The sequence below is a fragment of the Podarcis tiliguerta genome, assembly GCF_965153285.1.
Source record: "Podarcis tiliguerta genome assembly, chromosome: 4".
In the NCBI taxonomy this organism is placed as follows: Eukaryota; Metazoa; Chordata; class Lepidosauria; order Squamata; family Lacertidae; genus Podarcis; species Podarcis tiliguerta.
This window is the reverse complement of record NC_139537.1, coordinates 99,950,282-99,971,724: the sequence shown is the minus strand read 5'-3', so window position 1 is coordinate 99,971,724 and position 21,443 is coordinate 99,950,282. Positions and strand designations below refer to the sequence as shown.

At 40.7% G+C, this 21,443-nt stretch overlaps 1 protein-coding gene across 4 annotated transcripts in view; it reads left to right on the top strand.

Moving 5' to 3' along the window:
- Nucleotides 1-20,211, top strand: part of TDRD3 (tudor domain containing 3) — a 59,620-nt gene extending 39,409 nt beyond the window's left edge. For all 4 annotated transcript variants that reach the window (XM_083435818.1, XM_083435820.1, XM_083435819.1 and 1 more), the window contains 2 exons: nt 16,083-16,208; nt 19,990-20,211. In XM_083435818.1, coding sequence (XP_083291944.1) covers nt 16,083-16,202 — 120 coding nt within the window. In that variant the 3' untranslated portion in view covers nt 16,203-16,208; nt 19,990-20,211. The remainder of the gene's footprint in view (nt 1-16,082; nt 16,209-19,989) is intronic.
- Nucleotides 20,212-21,443: the final 1,232 nt, after the last annotated feature.

Below are 21,443 nucleotides of genomic sequence, written 5' to 3'. Positions count from 1 at the left end.
TAAATAATGCACCCTTAGGTTTGGGTCGATTTGGAGAGTGCATGTGAATGATTCTCTGGTTGCAGAAGGCATCCAGCCTAATCTCCAAACAGTGGCCAGTAGGAGAGCTGTCCCTTGTTTTGTCTGGATTCTGCAGCTGGAGGTGTACTTAGAAATGGCATTTTTTAATTTTTGCTTCCTTACCATGGAATTGAGTAATTTCCATTTTGTTGAAAATAAACAAAAATGGATAGTCTGTTAAAGGTTCGATCCTGATATGCTTCCAACTCTTAAGCTCTTCACAATATTGTTTGAGTCCTGGCAGAAGAAAAATAGCATACATTGACTAATACTAAAGTATCTGATAAGGAATGCAGGGAAGGAATGTTACTGTAATAAATGCATTTCAGTTATATTAAAAGTAAAAGAAAGGGCTATATGAATTCTGTATATTTCCTAAAGCAATAAATGTGAGATTTTGAATGAGTTCTTTTCAAGCAGACATACAGGTCTTTCAATAGAAAATGTAGATGAAGAAGCTTGCACTTTCCATCGCTCAAGAATTGTTTGAACATTGAACTTGGCTATAGATATGTACCCTTATATATGCAATCCACTGTTGTGCTAAATGTAGCAGTGATCACAAAATAAAGGTATATGTTTGCAAAAAAGAGCCCAAAATTAAATGCCATCACAACAATAAACTTTTTCTTTTGCAACCATTTAAAATAAATTTGAAAAGCATGCATTGTTCAGAGACTTCAGGCTTAATTAAGTCTGTTCTGTAGAAATGTAAAATAAACACAAGATAACTTAAACCTAAAGTGTTATGTTTTTCTCAGATTTCAGGAATACATTGGTTACAAATGATTATGCACTTGTCAGCATCTAATTTCATTATCAGTACTAGTTTTTCTTCTTACTCTCATACGTCCGTGTGCTTCTCAGTAATCTCTAGCATTTGGCTTTATTTCTGGAAGTAGAACTTAAGCATCTGGTTATAATATAGCTGTTTATGGTTGCTGTCTAAGAGTACTCTTAACCCTACAGTAGCCCAACAGAAATAATGAGGTGCTTTCAAGTGACAGTGCTTCAATAATGGAGCACATCTTTTCAAACAAGTACCTCTTGCATCAGTCAGCAATTTTGAAACTTTTCATCTTCAGAGAACACTTCAACATGCCTGCCAAGGCGCTCTTGTGCATTGCAGAGGATTCTCAAGCATATTTTAGGTTGCACACAAACTTCACAGGAGGCACTGGTTAGGCCTGATGAGCTGCGTGTGCCTTAGAACAAATGCACCAAACATTTGGAAGTTAGTTATGTTCTGTCAGCCTTTTAGTCATTACAGAAATCTGAACATTAAGTAATACTCCTGCATATCTGAAGTCTCTTTCCAAATTCACACACTTTAGTTTTAGCTTATTGGTAGTATGTTGGCAACCACCAGTAAAATAAGACAGTGAATTGGCATGACTGCTCTAGGTAAGGGAACATATCCTTGTCCGCATGAGCAAAGCTGTACTCTGTGTATATGAGGATAAGGGCTTCTGTGTCCATCCCACAGAGGTGACCAATCTGAGAGTGACTTCCCTTATCAGGGTATCTGGACCATCTGTGTTACACTAGAGAGGGGTAAGGAGAATTTTGCTACCCACAAGGTGAAGATTATGTGTGGTAAGACGATCATCTGTAAGGCTCCTATTTGTAATAGGAAGAAAGTAAAACATTAGAAAACAGTTCATATGCAGTTGCTGTGTGCTGGTTACCAGGAACACAGTGCCCAACCTTTGTGTTGTGTTTTGAATCGTACACACACATGCACACGCGAAAATCACTCTCCATGAACTCAAATTGGGTTAGCAACCTTATTAGTGAATAAGTAGTGAGCTGTTACAGGGGCCTGTACTGCTGTTTACATGCTGCTCTTGAAGGTTCTTAACAAGTGCTACACGTCAGTTTAGAGGTGGCTGGGGAAAAGGCTTTTAGCATAAACAATAAAACTCTTTGATTTAAATGTACTTCCTGTATTAGCAGTGAAATGTGAATCTTGCCTTCATTTACAAGTAGTTTCCGTAGTAGCACTGAAAAGTGACTTTGAAACAGTTCTAAAAACCTGTTTTCTGTTGATTTGACTGCAATGAAACTAGTGCCATGGGTGCAAACCCTACAAAGTGACAGAAGGGTATATATGATTTTTGAAGAATAAAAACCTACTTCTACTTACTAGGCACGGTTGACATAAAAATGTGTGCTCGTTTGGGATGCTGATCTGCTGGCTGGTCAACACACCACCTATATTTGATTAAAGTCAAATATTCCATGAAGTCAAAAATATTGGGTAAACAGTAGCCAGTCTCTTTTCTTGATCATGATGTCATCCAGCAGCCTTGGGGGGAGAGGGAGGCCCACTTCCCCCAATGCTGCTGGAGACAGGATTCATTTTTCCCACACAAGCATGCATGTGCACACTGTATATATTAGGAGCAGACTTCTTTACCTCACAACTCCAGAAAACTGCATATTTCTTTCCAGTTAAGCCATTTGGTCTGGCTTCTTCTATCCATGTCCTGTAACTCATACAATTTGTGGAAAGGCTTCAGATAATTAAAATAGGATTGTCTGTCTTTTCAGAAGTCTTAATAGCGATAATCACAAATGATAAGCAGCAGTTATTGGTGAAATCATCTGGTTTGATGAAGTCAGATGCACTACTGTGCCATTCAGGGAGGACTTTATGGATTATGTGACATCAGTGCATTAGTTTTATATGGGCCAGTACTTGTGTTATGTCTTGTAAAGTGCTGCTTGTACATCTTAGCATTTATAACTTTGAAGTGAATAGCTGAATGGAAGCAGTAATCACTCACACAGCATTCTGAAAGAGATTAGTATGGCTGCAATCCATCTGTTGGTCTGCCACAGAGGTGGGGAACTAGATCTGGCCAGTGGGCTGAATCCATATAGACTCCATGGACCAAGTTTATCACAATGACATACAGTGACTTATTTTTGCTTGTGCAGATAATCATCGGATTCTCATGGATGGCAGAGCTCTACACCCAGTGCTTTGTAACCCCTCATGATCAGCTGGTTGGCAGTGCAGCCAGGTCTTTATCTGCCCCACACCTGATGTCATATGTGATGCCAGGTGCAGAGTTTATGGGCATGGTTTGGTCATGGCTTGGACCCATTTAAGCCTCAGGCTGGAGATGCTCCACCCCATGGACTCCACCCCACTCCATAGACTTATTATGCACTTCTTTCATAGTGGAAGGAGATTTTGGGACTCAGATACACCATTTTTTATGTGTATGCCTGAAAACTATAGTGTGGAGCCAAAACAACAACACCAACAACATTTGTGAGTGAAAATATATAGCTACACTTTTCAGAAATATGTGATTGGCTATGGCTTTTTGTTTAATTTCCACTTGATGGAAATTCCTATGTGTGCTCTTAGGTGATGTGTTAAATGGCCTTCTGAATGTAACTGGAGCAGAGATGCATTGAAACCACATCAGTGGTGGTAAAACAACAAAGTACTGTGTTATGTTCAGCTAAGACATCCCATTAATGCAAGGATGTTAGCCTGCACAATGGGACTTCGCTTCTTGTGTCTCTCCCATCTGCTGTAGAATGTTGGCAGAACCCTCAGAACAAACTGGAGGGAAGGGAAGGCATTCGGGACAGGAGAGGAAGTCCTATTCTGCAGGCAAAAGTTATTGCATTAGTGGGACAACATTATGGTTTTTTATTGCTGCATCTGAAATAGAGGCTTAGGGGAAGGCTGGAAGAGGACATGACAGGACGATTATCAAAAATTAAGTGCAAACTATGGAACCAACAATCTGAATTTTTGCACTGAATAGTCTTTGAATTCTGCCAAACCGGTATTTTGTAAGCAGGCAGACTTTGGTAAATTATAGGAATAAGCAGGATTTTGGATACTTAGAATAGTAAAATTTCCATCAACTTCAGTGTCACAGAGGAATGAAATGCTTCCTCTCCCATTTGGGTGGGCAGGTGGAGAGAATGAAAGATAAATTTTTGGAAGAAAGTAGAATATTTACTGTGCTTTTTATCATTCCTGGTGAGTTTCTACTTCTACGATTTGAGAGAGCTTCCAGGACCTACAGTTGGCAGTGAGGAACCTCAGCTGAATGCCCAAATTAGACCCACCAGGCCATGTTCACATAGCCACAGTCGCCTGCTACTCATCTGCTTACAATACATCAGGAATGGAACAGCTAAAGTCATGGTGGCAAAGGAACAATCCAAAGCCATAGGGTGATTCTCAGTTGTTTTGTTGCAGCCCTGGCAGCAGTTTACATTTGGCATTGAATGCCACCCTCCTTCTTTAGAGTGCAACCACAGCTGCCTTATAAAAGTTGATTGATAGTTAGACAGCCCCACCCACCTGTCAAATGTGGAGGGCTGCATTTTGATCCGGCCCATCCAATGGAAGTGGTTCCCCTGGCCTATGGAATTGCAAGGGCCTTTGTTGTTGGCACCTGTCTGTCTCAAGAGGCAATGAAGTGCGTCTGGGTTAGCAGCACTGAGGTGACATCCCTGGGGCACAAACCTGGGCAGTGTGTAAGGAGGTCCTGGGCTGCCCAGACAGGACCTCGCCCCCTTCAGCCTCATGATGTGGCCTAAAGGAAAGTAGAGCAATGTGTTTGGCACCAGCTTGGCAGACTGTAAGTCTAGAAACTAAGCTGCAGTTGACGACAGCTGAGCCACATCTATTTTAAAAATCACAATAGATGGGGCGAGAACTGGGTCTGAAGGTGAGCTTAAGGTGTTCTGCAAACAGCTCCACAGACCGAATCCCATGCTGCCCAGAGACTAGCACAGGGATGTTACCATTGGGGGATGGGACAGCACTGTAGGGTTTTGTTGGTGCTCATTTGCCATCTCTAAACTTTGAGTGATAAAGAGAGAAACAGTTTTCTTTAGCTTTGCACATGAAGTGATACTGTTAAGAAAATACCTGAATATTAAAAATTAGTAATTAAAAGGATTTCCAGTATTGGAGAAGGAGCAAGAAGCAGCTGCACTGAAGGTAGTCCGGCATATTTCAGTTTTGCCAGTTGAGAATATAGTAAAAATAGAGTTGAAATAAAAGGCCGTACTACCATCTTGGCTTAGGAACAGGCTTCCCTTCATGCCATCAACATTACCCAGAAACAGAAGAAATGAAACCTGTTAACTGGAGGCAGCCGTTATCTAGCAGCATACACCATAAGCACTTTTTTCTACAGAGGGTTGAAATTACTTTGGAAAAGTCTGTTCCCTGGCCTCCACTGATCACATTATTAAGGACCATTAGTACATCTAGATGCTTGAGGTAGCTTGATGATACTGAAGTACTCAGCAGTATATCATCATTATACAATTCCACAGGAACTAGAGAAAGTCAGCCACAAGAAACTCAGGTCATTTTAAAAACTAAAAGTACAGCCCTCAGGTTTCTCTCTCAGAGTACTGCTGAAAGATCAATAGCTTCTGATTCCGGACTTCCATTTTTATCTTCATGAACCTAACAAAAGTGAATATTTTTGTTATGCATGTTAGCTTGTTTTTTTTCTTTAAAAAATGGCACGCATATTTTGAAACAGCTGTTTGTTTCGTGTGTCAATAGGAATATGAAGGTTGACAAGATTTTTATTTTACACCTCTAGAGTAAATGGGATAGATTGCCTTATAAATTGTCTTAAATGTTGACTAGAAAACATTTTCAGGGCATAATCAGCAATTAATAGCAGTATTTTTAAAAACTTTGCTTGCTTTAAAAATTAGAAAATATTTCATCACATATTTTTTCAATGTTTACCCAGATTTACCAACCACACACTCTTAATGCACAAGACACACATGCAGGTACATGTTTATGAACACATATTCTGTTTATTTTTCTGGGCCTTCTCTACTAGGCAGCGGTTAGGGGATGAGAGATGTAGCAGTGCAGCATATAAATAAAGGAATTTGAACAAAATATCTCATTATTTTCAGTATTTGTGCTTCACTTCATCCCACAACACTCCCCAGTACGAAGGCATATTATCCAATGTTATATAGGCTAGCTGTTTGGACCTAACACATTGATTCAACATTGATTCAAAAAGGTTTCATTTTTTCAGGTGGAAGGTATTCCATTCTGAAAGCTATTTAATTTTGGAGTCTGTTATGAGCATAGACTCCCAATCTTGTCAAATAACACTTGGTATAGGCATATGCTGTGAACAGCCTGAAGTCAGAATTAGTCTAGTAAGCAAAACAAGATGGTTTATTTGATGGAATTCCTTCAAGTATAAATTACAAGTCCTTTCTAGCTTTAATTCAGTTCTGTTTGCTTTTCAGAGAGATCTAAAAAATTCAGTAACTTTATGCTTTTGAAAGCATACTTGTTTTAATCTTTAAGACATTGGGATAAGAGTTTATTGAGTTTTGAGATGGAGCCTTTTCTGACTTGTTGACTACATCATAACTGAACCACATTTGGATGTCAGGCTGAACTGTGTTTTAGCATGTGGAGAATAGTCCTACACTCATCCAGTGTTTGCACACTTCTCCTGTCATCCCATAAGTTCAAAAGGAGGAATTCCGAAGCTTCTCCTTTTTCTTTAGGATAACACAGTTTCTTGTGTCACTTGGAGCTAAAAAATAAGCCAGTTTCAATTACAGTTCCTTGTATGGAAGACATGGGAGGCTGCACTTAACAAAAACCAAAAGCAGGAGCTTTCAAACAAATCTCAGCCTTGAAGGAAGGAGAAGGGAAGGCAAGAGGAGCATGTCAACTTAGGAGGAGGCTAAGCCCTTTCACAGGGCATTAAACTCTGGTTTAGCATGACATTCAAATACAGCCAGGATCTTGGCAACTTGATATTATTCAGGTCAAAAGACCTGTTGTGGAGAAAAATATTGTTCCCTGCTTGGGACATAGGAATAGCCAGTGAAAACCACGTTGCCAGTGCAAGTGTGTGAGAGGATTATGAGGCAGCATTCATATTTGTGCTGAAATGTGATAATTTATTGAAATTACGGGTATGTGGACAGCAGTACATTACTTTTGCAAAAACAAAACTTAAACCCCTAAATGTTTTGTCAAAGTGAACAAATTGTTTTGGAAAAGGACAGCACTTATGAACTGTGCCAGATGAACAATAGTTGGATTTCTAACCAATCACTTGCAAACAATTGTTATCCTTTCTTCACAATGAGAGCCTTGATATTTCATATTCTCATTCTGACTGCTAGAATGGTTTAAATATGAAAGCATCATGTGTCAGAGCCATTACAATAATTGAAATGTTAATGGACATGACCTCCAACCCCTGCCAGAAGAAAGCATTAGGCTCCAAACCTATCTTTGAAAAACAGGTTTTCAAATAAGTCTACATTAGTTTGCTCTAGTGAGCATATGGATAGTGAGCAAAGACCAGAACCACACCAGAAAGAAAAACAACTGACAAGTGGTGAAAAACATGCAAACATGATGCAAAATAAACACTAAATTAAATAGATATGAATGCAATATAATAGATGAAACAATTTCAGTGGGACTACTACAAACACTAAATAGGGGGAAATATAGCTGGTTGCATTAACTGCTTAAGATTAAGATGACATGTAGGAGATAGATGTAAAGACTTTGTGGAACAATGAGTAAATAAATTATTGAAAATTGAGAAAATGTTAATCAAAACAACCATATTTACCAGACTTTCTTGGGTGAGGTCTACTGTTTTCCATTAGAAGATTTCTGAGCAAATGTAGTCCACAAGGATCAGGAAGAATAAAAAAGGAAACAAAAACAGGAAAAAACTGAAGAAAACTATCCTCTTTGAGACCTGACCTGGAAGGAGTACAAGTCTCCTCTTAGCGAACAAACCAGTGTGCCCAATAAAAGCATAGATTGATTCTTCATTTCTCCAAAACACCAAACCACTGTTCCTGCTTTCATAGAAGGTGGGTTTGGAGAGGAAAATGTCGCTGGAGGAAAATCCCATGTGAACTAGAAGTTGTGAGATAAAGGTCGAGAGAGAGAAGAAGGCCCTTTCCCTAAAATAAAAAAATTCATTTTAAATCTGGTTCTCATTGGTTACATCCTCAAATAATTTTATTCATTAAAAATTAATCCTCCATCAATTTGTGACTTACACCAAGATTCTGAGTCTTCTTTGTTCCTCCTCTTTTAATTACCCAAAGAAAGGCTTCAATTTTTAAACAAGAAAAGGATGTTGTTTTAAAAAAGGAAAAACAATCTGCCAATGTAAGATACATACTTTGACATCAAACAATGTCATGGAAACTTGGAAAACCCAAACTTGCAGCACTATAATGACAAAGGAAGAGCAAGAAGAGCAGATATTTTTAATCTAAAATGCCTCATTGCAGCAGGAAACAGGGCATCTCTTCCTTCATTTACTTTCTCTTCTACAGTTTATTTTTCTCTGTCCATTTGTGTTATTTTATTTTGGTCCATTCTGCACTGATTGACACCTTCGCTGCCCTCCATCAGAGCCTATGATGCAATGGGTGGCCTTTTAGTCATGTTTGCTTTTGGTAGCATTCCACCCTCCCCTGATGGGCATGAATGTCTTGTTGAGGGTCAAAAAGTGAACATGTACCCAGTCATTGCCAGCATTTCCACCAGGCACACCAAAACCACTCATGCCGTCTACCAAGTGACATTGTGAGAGCAAGCCTCCGTGGTGCTTGACACCAATGCCAATATTTCCAACCATCACAGACTTAGGGTTTTCTCTACTTTGGTTCCATTCATTTTGTTGTTGACAGCAGACTGTTTTTTCAGACTGAGAGGTCACAAGTTTCCTTTGACATGGCTACAACACCACACCTTAGGGACTTGACCCATTCTCAAATTTGAGCATGGCAGGTGCTGTTGCCCTCTGCTTGCATAGTTTGCTAAACTAAGTGCGGCATAACCAGGATGCCTGATCCCACACTGAAGGCCTGCCTTTCAGTGGTAAGGGACTCATTAGTTCTAAAACTAATGACATTCTGTGCCGAAGCTCCATACCTAGGCCCACAGTGTTCCATATGCCCTTGTCATGGAGGTTTCTCCAGATGTCCTGTATCTCAGTCAACAGAGGCACAATTATCCTGTTAGTCATCTTCACATTGATCCAAGAGGTCGTTCCCATCTGTGAAGTTCAGTTATCTAACCATCCCAGGGCAGCAGATATCCCAAGCATCTGTTTTGACTTGTGACATGTCATAGTTGGGAGCTATATCCACCAGCATTTGGGACCAGACTCTGGCACTTTTGCTTGGTGTGGCACACTGTCACCATGGTTCACATGCAATATGCAGTTGACTTTTTCTTGCTTCCTGGAGATGACATTTCCTGTTCAAAACCTTTGTCTCCTCTTAAGAGAGATGGATCAGAACCCTCCTCTGAAAGGAGACAATGGAATCGTTATCTGATGCCTTGAGACTTCAGGGCTTCTGTTCACCATCCTGAGAAAGGTAGATGCCTCTAGACAATTGTAGACCTTCTTGACATAATTCCTTCATGAGACCAAGGAAATTCAGGATTGCCAGCATCCTTCCATTCCTTTATGTTGGGAATTTGTACCCATAGACTTGAAGATATGTACTTCCACATAGCGATCTGACACAAACATCACATCCTGCACATCCTCAGGGAGACCATTGCTTCCAACACCTCCTATTTCTACTGGCCATGGCCCCCAGAGTATTCATAGAATGTGTGACTTCTTCCCACATGCTGTTTGGATGGTCTGGCCTCTAGCATACCTCAAAACCTTATTGTATTGGCTACCAGTGTGGTTGCGGGACCTGCTCACACAGCCAGCTGCCAAAGTGCCTAGGATCAATGACTTCAACTGTGCCACCTCTTCATCTGTTTGAAGAGGCACCTTCTTTAGCATTGGCTCCGAGATATGTTCCAGCAGGGAGTGGGCTCCCATGTCAAATGTCTTCTTCCACCTTTGGGAGTTCAGTGCTCCTTGTGGTGAATGCAGATGATCGACTTGTACTGCTCTTTCATCCCTCAGTCCTTGACTACTGTAGTTGCCACAAACACTCACTTTTGTGTGGGGTGGGGGCACATTGTGGGACTTATGGTCAAGGCTGTGTGTTCCTGAGTAGAGTCAAGGCTTCTCATACATTCCCCTGAACTTCTGGCCATCACCAGAGTCTTCAGGTTCTCCTTTTGGAGCCATACCATCCAAGTGGCCTCTGACAGTGTTCTACATAAACAAGCAAACTGGCACTGGTTTAAGGATTCTGCCCTTACACTGGAGTTGTGGAACTGGTGTGTACCTAATGTTATCATTCCTGTGGTGATTTATATTGCTGTGAAAGAAACTGACCCAGCAGACCACCTGAACCATACTTCATTACTCTGGCAGGTGGACCCTTGTGCTTTCCACTACCTATTCCTCCATTAGGAGATGTGGCAGGTAGAGGTTTTGGTCACCTTCACCAACAGGTAGTGCAATGATAGTTTTGCAGCCAGAAGGGCATGTACAGGAGACGTCTGGTGGTGCTTTCCTCTTGAATAACAAGTGATGGGTCAACAAATTATCACTGGCCTTAAGAACCACTTTCTACTAGTGAGCTGTAACATATAGCTACATCATGATAGTGTGACAATATTTGTGCAATTACCAGCACAGATACTACCTGACAGAGTTACATAACTCAGTTTGTGATTTAGGGGTAGGTAACCTTTTTTCTGTCTTGGTACAAGGGACCACACTCAAGTGGTAGTCTTGGCCAAGACAAAGGTAGGTGCGGCTGTTCAGCTCTTCCCAATCACCAGGACAGCAATGAGACAGAATGAGATCTCCACGGCCTCCCAGTTTTCCCCTCCCCACAATAGAAGAGGCTGCTGGTCCTTTGAGAACCACAGCTTCATGGTGTTCCAGGAACCTTGAGGTAGTAGTTCCCAGTAGTTCCCAGCATATCCCGCTTCCCTCACCTTTTGTGACAGAAATGGCAAGGGATGCAGAATCACCACTGGGAAGAATCACTTGAAGGTGCTCTGGATACCTTCCCTTGTCCTTTGCCTTTCCCAAGTGGTTTCAAGCAGCATCCTAAGAGAGCAGTGGTCCAAAACATCCTGTTTGGACCTGTTGAGGAGGCTGGTTCTGGCCCATTGGCTGCTGGCTCCCTGGGGATTATTTCTGACTAAACAGCAAGAATCTTAATGTGATTGTGTTGCCAGTTACATAGATTGATGAGTATATGAATCATTCATGTGATTTATTTGACAGCTGGTATTAATTCTACAGTTTTTGACACACCCCCACCCTTTCAACTATTTAGGATTTTTATTCCATTAAACTAAAAAGAATTACGACACAACTGCAGTTGTTTCTATACTTAACTTGGGGCTAAGCTCCTTTGAGCTCTGTGCTGCTTACTTCTGAATATGTAGGTTAACTAGCAAAACATAGGTAAAGGTAAAGGGACCCCTGATCATTAGGTCCAGTCGTGAACAACTCTGGGGTTGCAGCGTTCATCTCTCTTTATTGGCCGAGGGAACCGACGTACAGCTTCCAGGTCATGTGGCCAGCATGACTAAGCCGCTTTGGGCGAACCAGAGCAGTGCATGGAAACACCGTTTACCTTCCTGCCAGAGCAGTACCTATTTATCTACTTGCACTTTTGATGTGCTTTTGAACTGCTAGGTTGGCAGGAGCAGGGACCAAACAACAGGAGCTCACCCCGTCATGGGGATTCGAACTGCCGACCTTCTGATTGGCAAGTCCTAGGTTCTGTGGTTTAACCCACAGCGCCACCCGCGTCCCTCTTAGCAAAACATATTGAGCTTTAAAAAGCCTAGTGAAATGCAACCTTTAGTTTTAAATTAGAAATGGAAACAATCTGACAAAGAATTGTAAGCATTTACCCTGTTAGCCTGAACTTTCCCAGTTAGAAGAAATCCTTCTCAGTTCTCTGAGAGGCTGCAAAGCTTGCAGACCAAAAAAGGATCAAGCTCCACCTATTCACTCCCCAAGTTTGTTTTTAATCAGAGTCATCTGCATTCTCCATTCAATTCGTGCTGGTAAAACAACTGAACAAGTGATCTCCTACAGAAAGACTGTGCTTCCTCAAAGTCTGCACCTTTTGAATTTGAGCTAATCTGCCACGAACAATCCAGTTGTGGGAGGCCATGGCCTTAATGACCCAGGCAATTATGGCCCTCTTCTTAGAACAGCCTATTCCAGTATGAGCTTCCTCTTTTCATCTGCAATGAGAGCCCCAAGAATGTAGCTGTGAACTGGCATAGTACTTTGCTGGTCAGTGTGGTAAGAAACTTCTCACTCGCTAGATGGACATGGTATGTGCCACAAAATGGTCTAGCTGCCACTGTGCCAGAAACCTATCTGCTTCACTGGACAATGTAGCTTTGGGAAAAGGTTTGGGGCACATCAACAGCTCTTCAGAGTCATAGGCAAGATACAAGAGACATGCCCCAGTCATTCCGATGTGAGGAAACCAAGTTTTTCTGCTCAAGCTAATGTCTGATCTGATTTACAAAGGCAGGCTGAAATCTATGTCCTAAGCTCATTCTTAACCATTGTCTTAGCAAAGCATTCACATGGCTTAATAGCAACTGTGGAGAATACACTTTTGCTGCTGATGGTCTTTGGTGGATGCCGAGAGGGCATTTGACAAGTTCACTTGGGGCTACTTTATTTGAAGCACATCCGGTCATAAACAGCTTCAATAACAGTACTATGTTTGGTCAGAAATGAGGTATGACTGCAGACCAGCTCCACTGCCAACCCCCACTTGATTTAGCATGGTCCCAAAGTCTCTTGTTAACCTTATCTGAGAGTGTAGCACGTGCAATTCCCTTTCAAATATCTGAAGCGAGGTGTAGGGCAACACCTATGCCAGGGCTGGGGACCCTATGGGTTGTGGGCCTAATTAGGTCTGCTAACCAGTTCCATGAAACCCCACATACCTACCCAACACCTCCCATCATATGTGATGTCAGATGTGGGACAGGTAGGGACATTGCTGTTAGCTCACAGTCGTGAGCCATATCGTGTGCACCTGAGGGTGTATTGGCAATGCAGGCTTGCTCTCACCCTTGTAGTGAGAGCAAAGGCACCCGCATCAGCTTCCTTAGAGAGTTCCCCATAGGGAATTCATAGCACAGCTATGCCTTGCCAAACCAGGACTTGAGCTTCAAGCCTTGCTTGGCTTTTCCTTTGTATCCCAGTTTGCGCTGCTGCAGAGGAATGCCAGGGTGCTCTCCCACAGGCCAGATGCAGTTCCACACCCCTGGCCCAATTGTAACCAAAAGGTTTGAGCCACCTGGAAAAAGTGTAGACTAAAACATACACAAAAGGATAGAGCTGCATTTTAACCTGCATTTAGAATAATGGGAAGTCTTATTCTAGCAACTATGAGCTAGCTTTTTAGGTCACTTACTAATTTCCTCCTCTTTTCTTTGCTTTTAATCTTTCTGACAGGAGGTTGTACTATAATTTAAAATATGAGGTGGGGAGGCAGATGGGAGGCCAAAAATTCAAGTTTAAATTTAAATTCATGCTCAGTGGTGCTATTGCAGTTGTTATATGTAACATCTGTTGAAAGAGTTGCTGACACTTTAAAAGGGTATCAGAAGTTTAAAGGTGAGAAATCTTCTACTTAATATGTTTTGTTTTTTCCCTTTACACTAGGAGAACTGAAGTGGCTTTGAAATAAAAATAGGTCCAGGTGTTCCTATTTCCCCCCATGCTGTTCAATCCTTGTTCCATTTATCCCTGCTAGTTCTTTCTATAAATGATGTGAACAAGAGGCGTCTCTAATGTCATAGCAAAACATGTGAGTTTGTACAAAAAAGCACTGATAGAAATGCCTACTGCTCCTCTTTCCCCTTACAATCTTAACCCCCACCTAGTGTAGCTGGAGTGAGAAATTTGCACAGATTGTGAAAAAGAAACACAAACGGTATTCTGGACCAGACTTCAATTGACTTGTGATACTTCAATCTAATATACAGTCTGTGTTACAGGTGGGGAAACAAGATCCAACCAGGAGACCACATCCTGAGCTCCACCAACTCCCATCCCCATTTTGTGTCAATCTCCTGAGGTCACTACGACCTTTAGCTGATTGGCACTTACAGCAAGCCCTGCTTTGTGCAGTCAGGAACTCCGTGCAGCTGATCCCAGCAGGGCTTGTCGAGGAGACTGTGCTGTCAGCACCATGTCTTTCTCCCTGCTGGAAGTGGCTGCAACTAGGAAGTCTGTAGAGCAGCTAATCCCTGCAGAATTTATCTTCTTTGGGAACCCACATGCTTGCATAGGCAAGGCTTAGTGTGTCTTGCAAGCCAGTGTTTTACACTTGCAGTGAGCAGTAAGCACCCAAGTGTTCAATGGAATTTCCTCCAGAAACTACATAGGATTGCAGTCATTCTGAGCCTCATAAATAGTACATACAAATGCTATGAACTCTTGTGTGTTCTTATATCTATCTATCATCTATCTATCTATCTATCATCTGTCTATCTAATCTAATCTATCTATCTATCATCTATCATCTATCTATCTATCATCTATCTATCATCTATCTATCTATCATCTATCTATCTATCTATCATCTATCTATCTATCTATCTATCTATCTATCTATCATCTATCTATCTATCTATCTATCTATCATCTATCTATCTAATCTATCTATCTATCTATCTATCTATCTATCTATCATCTAATCTATCTATCTAATCTATCTATCTATCTATATCATCTATCTATCATCTATCTATATCTATCTATCTATCTATCATCTATCTATCTATCATCTATCTATCTATCTATCTATCTATCTATCTATCTATCTATCTATCATCTCTATCTATCTATCTATCTATCTATCTATCTATCTATCTATCTATCTATCATCTATCCAAAAAATCTAAAAAAATGTTTAGGGGTACTCTCATTTTCCTACTCATATTGAAATACTGCCCCTCAATGAGGCCAGACTTAGATTCACAAAATGTTTAGGCTTATGCGACCTCTGTGACCCCCCCCCCCCAAAAAAAGCACTGTATCTATCTATCATCTACATTCTACAGTATCTCTGTATCTATCATCTATCTATGAAGGCATCAACAGAACAGCTTGCATTTTCGGATTCTTTTTGGGGCATGACTATGGGGATTGTCATGGTGAGCTTCCAATTCAGTAAGGAGCAACAATTTACGGCCAAAAAACTATAATTAGTATTAGTTATTTAAGTGCTTGCTGTTGAATGGCCTTCTGTCACATATGATTTCCTTGAGATTCCTTCTTTTCAGGGGGTTGGACTAGATGACCCTCAGGTCCCTTTCAACTTTACAATTCTATGATTCTATGATTTTGTTTATGTGTGTTCCACCTTTCCTCCAAAGATCTCAAAGCAGCATACAGTATATGGTTGCCCCCTGTCCGCACTCCATTTATTTTCACAACTCTGTGAGGTAGGCTAGAGTAAGAATGTGTGACTGATCTGAGCTCACAGAAGGAGTTTCAATGCCAGGTCTCCCCAGTTCCAATGTGTCATTAACTTCTGCACCTTGCTAGCTAATCACTCTGAGCCAACCTCAAAGTAGTGTGGGACATACATATAACTATAGTTTTCAGAGCGTGTCTATTTATTCATTACAGACATTATCTCACAGATAGGGTTCCTACAGAAAGAGTAGTAACATTTTCCTGTTTCACGTTTTCATTTCATCTTTGATGCTTCTGTGTTGGATCTTGCACATTAAGTACTTGTCACTCCAGTGCCATGTTTTTAAATAATTAAAAGTCCCACTAGTCATTTTTCTGGCCCTTTTTTGCAGATTAGTTTGTGTAGACTTTTGGGGGGAAAGATGTTCTATCTGTACGATTCCTTGCTACACATACAGCCTCTCCCTGTTCTTTCCAGTATCCAGACTTCACTTCTCAGGCGTCTGTCCTTAAGAAAACATGAGTGTGATCTGGCCCAGCCATTCTTGTAAGGGCCATTTTAGCTAAAGATCTTTTTGCCTAGAAAGGGAACTTCTCTCTGTATAATTCTGTCAGTGTACACTTTTAAATAATGTTGTTTACCTGCAGGAAGAGGAAGAATTGGCTTATGAACAAACTTTAGAATTCCGAAGAGGTGGTGATGGACAGCCCCGGCGGTCAACACGGCCTACTCAACAGTTTTATCAACCTCCAAGAGCTAGGAACTGATAATGGGTAAATACTGATGATGGTCATGCAGGGTGAGGGGGTGGAGGGGTAGTGCACAAAACCTTTTAATGTTTGGTTTTGCAAACATTTATCACTTCCTAGAATAAGGGAATAACTCACGGACGTTCTGTTGGAATTTACCTGATGCTGCGGGGCTGTCTAGAAATTTGCACTGATGGGGCTACTGTTTTGAGTCAGCTAAAAATTGCTAGTCATGGAGATAATCTCTGAAAAGGAATGGGTATCTGAGGCAAATGTGGTGGACCTGGCCAAAGCATTTTGTTTGTTTGTTTGTTTGTTTGTTTCTATACCCGAAGGTCTCAGGGTGGTTCACATAAAATATCAAATACATAAAATCAAAACAAAACCAACAACCCAATAAAAACCCTCAAAAGAGCCAGCATTTTAAAAAAGGGTAAAGGGTGTAGATCACGTCAGGCAAAGGCCTGGTTGAAAAGGAAGGTTTTTGCCTGGCGCCTAGAGGTGTACAGAGAAGGCGCAGGCAAAGCAGGATCATGCCTGGATTCCTCTCTGTTCGGTAGATGCTAAAAACCACACCAAACCACAAAGCGGCTCAATATAAATGGTGAGATACTTGAATTGAGAAATACTTGCCAAAAGCGTTACCCACCACTGGGTCTGTGGATTAAAAAATGTGACTAAAGCCAGTATGTGGCAACCATGGAATTGATTGGTTTAGGACTTTATATTAATTAACAGTATAAATCTATGCTAGTGTCAATTGGTTGCAGTTTATTTATTTATTATTTATTTAAAATATTTATATATCTCTGTATCATGAAAATATATCACAGCAGAAATTATAGGGAAACTAAAAGGAGGGAAACCCCAGGATATGGGAACAGAATATTATAAGGTATTTTTAAAAAATACTGTTTCCTAAATTAAAAGTATTATATAATTCAATAAAAGAGGGTGAGAGGACCACACTATTGTGGGAACAATCAATAATTATCTTAATTCCAAAACCAGGAAAAGATTTGAAAGACCCAGAATCGTATAGGCCAATTTCCCTAGTAAATCAAGATGCTAAAATATTGACAACAATAATGACAAAAAGGATGAATACTTTCATGTATAAATAAAAACCAATGTGGCTTTATAGCAGGAAGACAGGTGTCTAGTTTAATAGGACTGTGTAGAATGATCAGTGTTAAAAATGATTATAGAAAGTTTAGGATTTGGAGAACGATTTAAAGGATTAGATTTAGACTTGAGGAACAAGGCATATGTCATGGTGAACGATAGTATAAAAGAACAAATAACACTCGCCTGAGGTACAAGGCAAAGATGCCCCCTTTTCCCAATCTTATTTGTATCGGTCATTGAAACTCTGGCCAATGTAATTAGAGAAGATGGAAATATGAAAGGAATAAGCAGTAAAGGAAAGGAGAAGATAAGCTTATTTGCAGATGACACCTTGCTAACAACTGAAAATCCATTGGAAAATATGCAGGTAATAGAAGCACATTTGGGGGAAAAAATTGGAGAAATAACAGGGTTGTGAATTAATTGGTCCAAATCAGAGATGATGATATTTAATTATGGGGAAGATGAAAAACATTTTTTTGAAGAAAAATAAAATAGATATAAAATTAAGAAATGTAATAAAGTATTTGGGAATAAATATAACAAGAAACTTAGAAAATTTAGAACAAGAGAATTTTAAGAAATTAAAGACTGAAATTCAGGAAAAGCTGAAGGAATATTAGAAAATTAATCTTTCATGGTTTGGAAGAATAGTGATAATTAAAATTTTGTCTAGAATAATATTTTTATTTATAATGTTACCAATTAAGATATTGGAGACAGAGATAAAGGGTTAGCAATGTACGATTAATAAATCTGTAATGGCAATAAGAAACCCAGAATTAATAAAAGAAGATGGGGTATAAACCCCAGAAAATAGGTGGACTGAGTCTTCCCAACATAGTTATATTATATAGCAAATGAGTTAAGATATATCATAGATGAGATAATAGAACAAGGAGAGTTAGAGTGGTTAGAGAAATGAGGGAGAAGTTAGTGAATAGATTTTTCATCAAACCAAATAGGTAGTGGTGGGATAATACTGAAAATCCCTCATTAAGAAACATCGTTGAGATATTGGTAAAATATAAAGGAAAGTTGATACCAGTAAATTTCCCACTAACTCCAGTGGTGATGATAGAAGATTTCCCAGTAAATTTTTAAAAGGCAGGCTGTTCCACAGGATTGGGCCGATGGCTGAAGGCTTGATTTCTTCTTGTTGTCAAACGAGTCTCACCAACTCAGGGAACGACCAAAGACGCAAAATGATCTCAGTGATAGAGCTGGAATATCAGGCGATCCCTGAGCCTGTCTTGGTGGCAGATGGGCAGCCAGTGGAGCTATTTGGACAATGGCGTCACATGTTCCCAGCCAGAAGCTCCCACCAATGGAGAAACAGGCAGCCACAGCCCTCGCCCAAAGAGCACAGAATGCCAAGTGGCTTTTGAGGCTGGGGGAGGAAACGAGGGGCGAGAGGGAGCAGAAGTGTGGAATATCCACAAACAGGACATGGCTGGCTTGGAACTTGGACTTAACAGGAGCAATCCATATGGCGACATTTTCTTGTGGGTCCCCTTTGTATCTATTTATCTTCCAAGGTTATAAACTGCCCTTCTCTTTTTCTATATTTCATATTTAGTGTGCAGAAATTACACTATTTGATGTGATTTCTTTCCTGACATGTTTCTTCTTCAGAGCTGTAGCCTGTGGGGCTGCTTAGAGACAGCAGTTGCCACCTTTACCTGCCCGGCTTTACTGGGATGCCAAGTATGGCAGCAGGGCAACATGGGCTTCTCTCAATATCAGAAGCACCTGGGATGGTCCTGAGCTGGAAAAACACAAACTACAAAATTGTGGATCCACTTCTCCGTTTTGGGGTTCATTGCTAACATGAATGTGGGTGGTGATTTTTGCATTCTTTATTTATTAATTAAATTAGTATACTGCCCTATACCCCCAGGTCTCAGGGCAGTTCACAGGATAAAATCACAATATAAAAACACAGAATACATAATCAAAATAAAAAAGAACAACCCCCCTCCCCCACAAAAGCACATTTTAAAAGGGCATTGAATGTTAGTCAACCAAAGGCCTGGTTAAAAAGGAATGTTTTTGCCTGGTGCCTAAAGGTGTATAATGAAGGCGCCAGGCGAACTTCCCTAGGGAGAGCATTCCACAGATGGGGAGCCACTGCAGAGAAGGCCCTGTTCTCGTGTTGCCACCCTCTGGAAGTCTCGAGGAGGAGGCACACGAAGAAGGGCCTCAGAAGATGATCTCAGCGTCTGGGTAGGTTCATATGGAAAGAGGCGGTCCTTGAGGTATTGTGGTCCTTAAGGCTTTATAGGTCAAAACCAGCACTTTGAATTGGGCCTGGAAACTAATTGGTAATCAGTGCAGTTGGACCAGGATCTGTGTAATATGCTCACACTGTCTTGCCCCAATGAGCAACCTGGCTGCTGAAATTAATGAGGAACACTCATTAAGTTAATACCTAACCTACTACTGGGTTCTTTCTTTTCGCCTAAAAAGTGCTTCAAAATCCAACAACAGTGTGTCTTACCTCATAATGTCAAAACAGCTTTACCTCAAAAAATAAAAGTTATTTGAGACAAAGTTGCAGTTTTTTGAAGCCTGTTTTTATACAACATCTGCTAATTTTTTTGATTAACAATGGGAGATGGAGTGCAAATGACAATGAGATCTCCATGTTACCTTTTTCCTCTCTTCCACATTTCAGGTATTTGTTGTGGCAAAAGTTCTCAGTGTTCTCCTTGGTGCTCAAGACGTCTCACTTTGCCTCATGGATGGCACTTGATGAAGAAGGCTGGTACAAGCAGGGAGTACGTATAGGATGTATTCAACAGAGACATTTTTTTAAGTTCCATGAAGCTAAACTTTTTACATATGAAATAAAACCATTGTTAATATTGCCATCAATAAAAGCCACCATGATCTACCCGTCCTTGCTTTGTGTCTTTTTTTTTTTTTTTTACTTGGCTGAGTGCAATCCTAATTCCTCGTATTTTAGCATCTGAAGAGGACATTATTTTCTGTGGTGGTACATTTATTAGGCAATCCTGTGGCAAGATGCGCAGTTTAGGATGCCTGAGCTCAGGCAGCCCCAGCTGGTGTTAAATTCCTAACCCTGTTCAGCTGAAGCTACACCAGAGTTATTTACTCTCCCGAGCTCAGCCAGGGCTCTGCTGGCTGGGTTGAAGGTGGCTGAGCCCCGGATGGTGTAAAATGACCAGAGAGGAAAGACTTAGGCTGGTTCTTACACCTGTGCAGCTTGGTCACATGACCTGGCTGTCACAAAAGTACCACAAAGAGATGGCATATGAAGTGTTTAGCAGACAGGTAGTCTTCCAAAGAAAGTCAAACAGCAAGTCTAGGAGGTAGCGTTTGAAGTGCATCACAAAGCAGGTCCAGGAAGCAGCAGTCTAAAAAGTGTGTCATGTAGTTTTACTAAGGATATTTATAATAACTGGGGGAGGGGAGAGATTTGGCAACTTGCCAGCCCAGCCATACCCTCCTACTCAGAAGTCCAATTAACAACATCTGCCTCTACTGGACAATCAAATACTTAAAACCCACCCAATTGGAGACACCTTCCTGTGCTAAAAATCAAATTCATTGCACTGGCAACCCAACATAGAACACTATTTTAAAGGACAAAAGGAGCTTACAGTCTAAAATTTGACACAGGGGAGGGAGATGAGGCAGGGGTAAATAGGAAATAAAATTTTAAATGTTTCAATTGCTTGTGGTTAGGTTTAGTTGCAGGCTTACATGCAGTAGTGCACAGGAGCTAGGACACGGAGCCAAAGGTTTACTACTACAGATGAGATTAGAGACTCAATAGGCCTTTCATTCTGACTCATAATGCTGCTTTTCCACAACACAGCCTGGATTGTCTCACTGTGACTTCTGCAGTCAAGGCATGGAGAGAACTAAAATTAGGTTTGTGAAACTCTAATACAAAGTAGCACAGAAGTTCTAAACCACTTGAAGCACATATGAAATATGCATTATGCTTTGCAATTGTACTTCTAAAAACACTACAGAACACATTCAGTGTTACAGCTGATGCTTTATATGCAGATGGTACCAGGCTCAATCTCCAGGGATGACTGAGAAAGACTTCTTCAAACCCCCGGAGAGGTGCTGCCAGGCAATGCTGATGTGGATGGA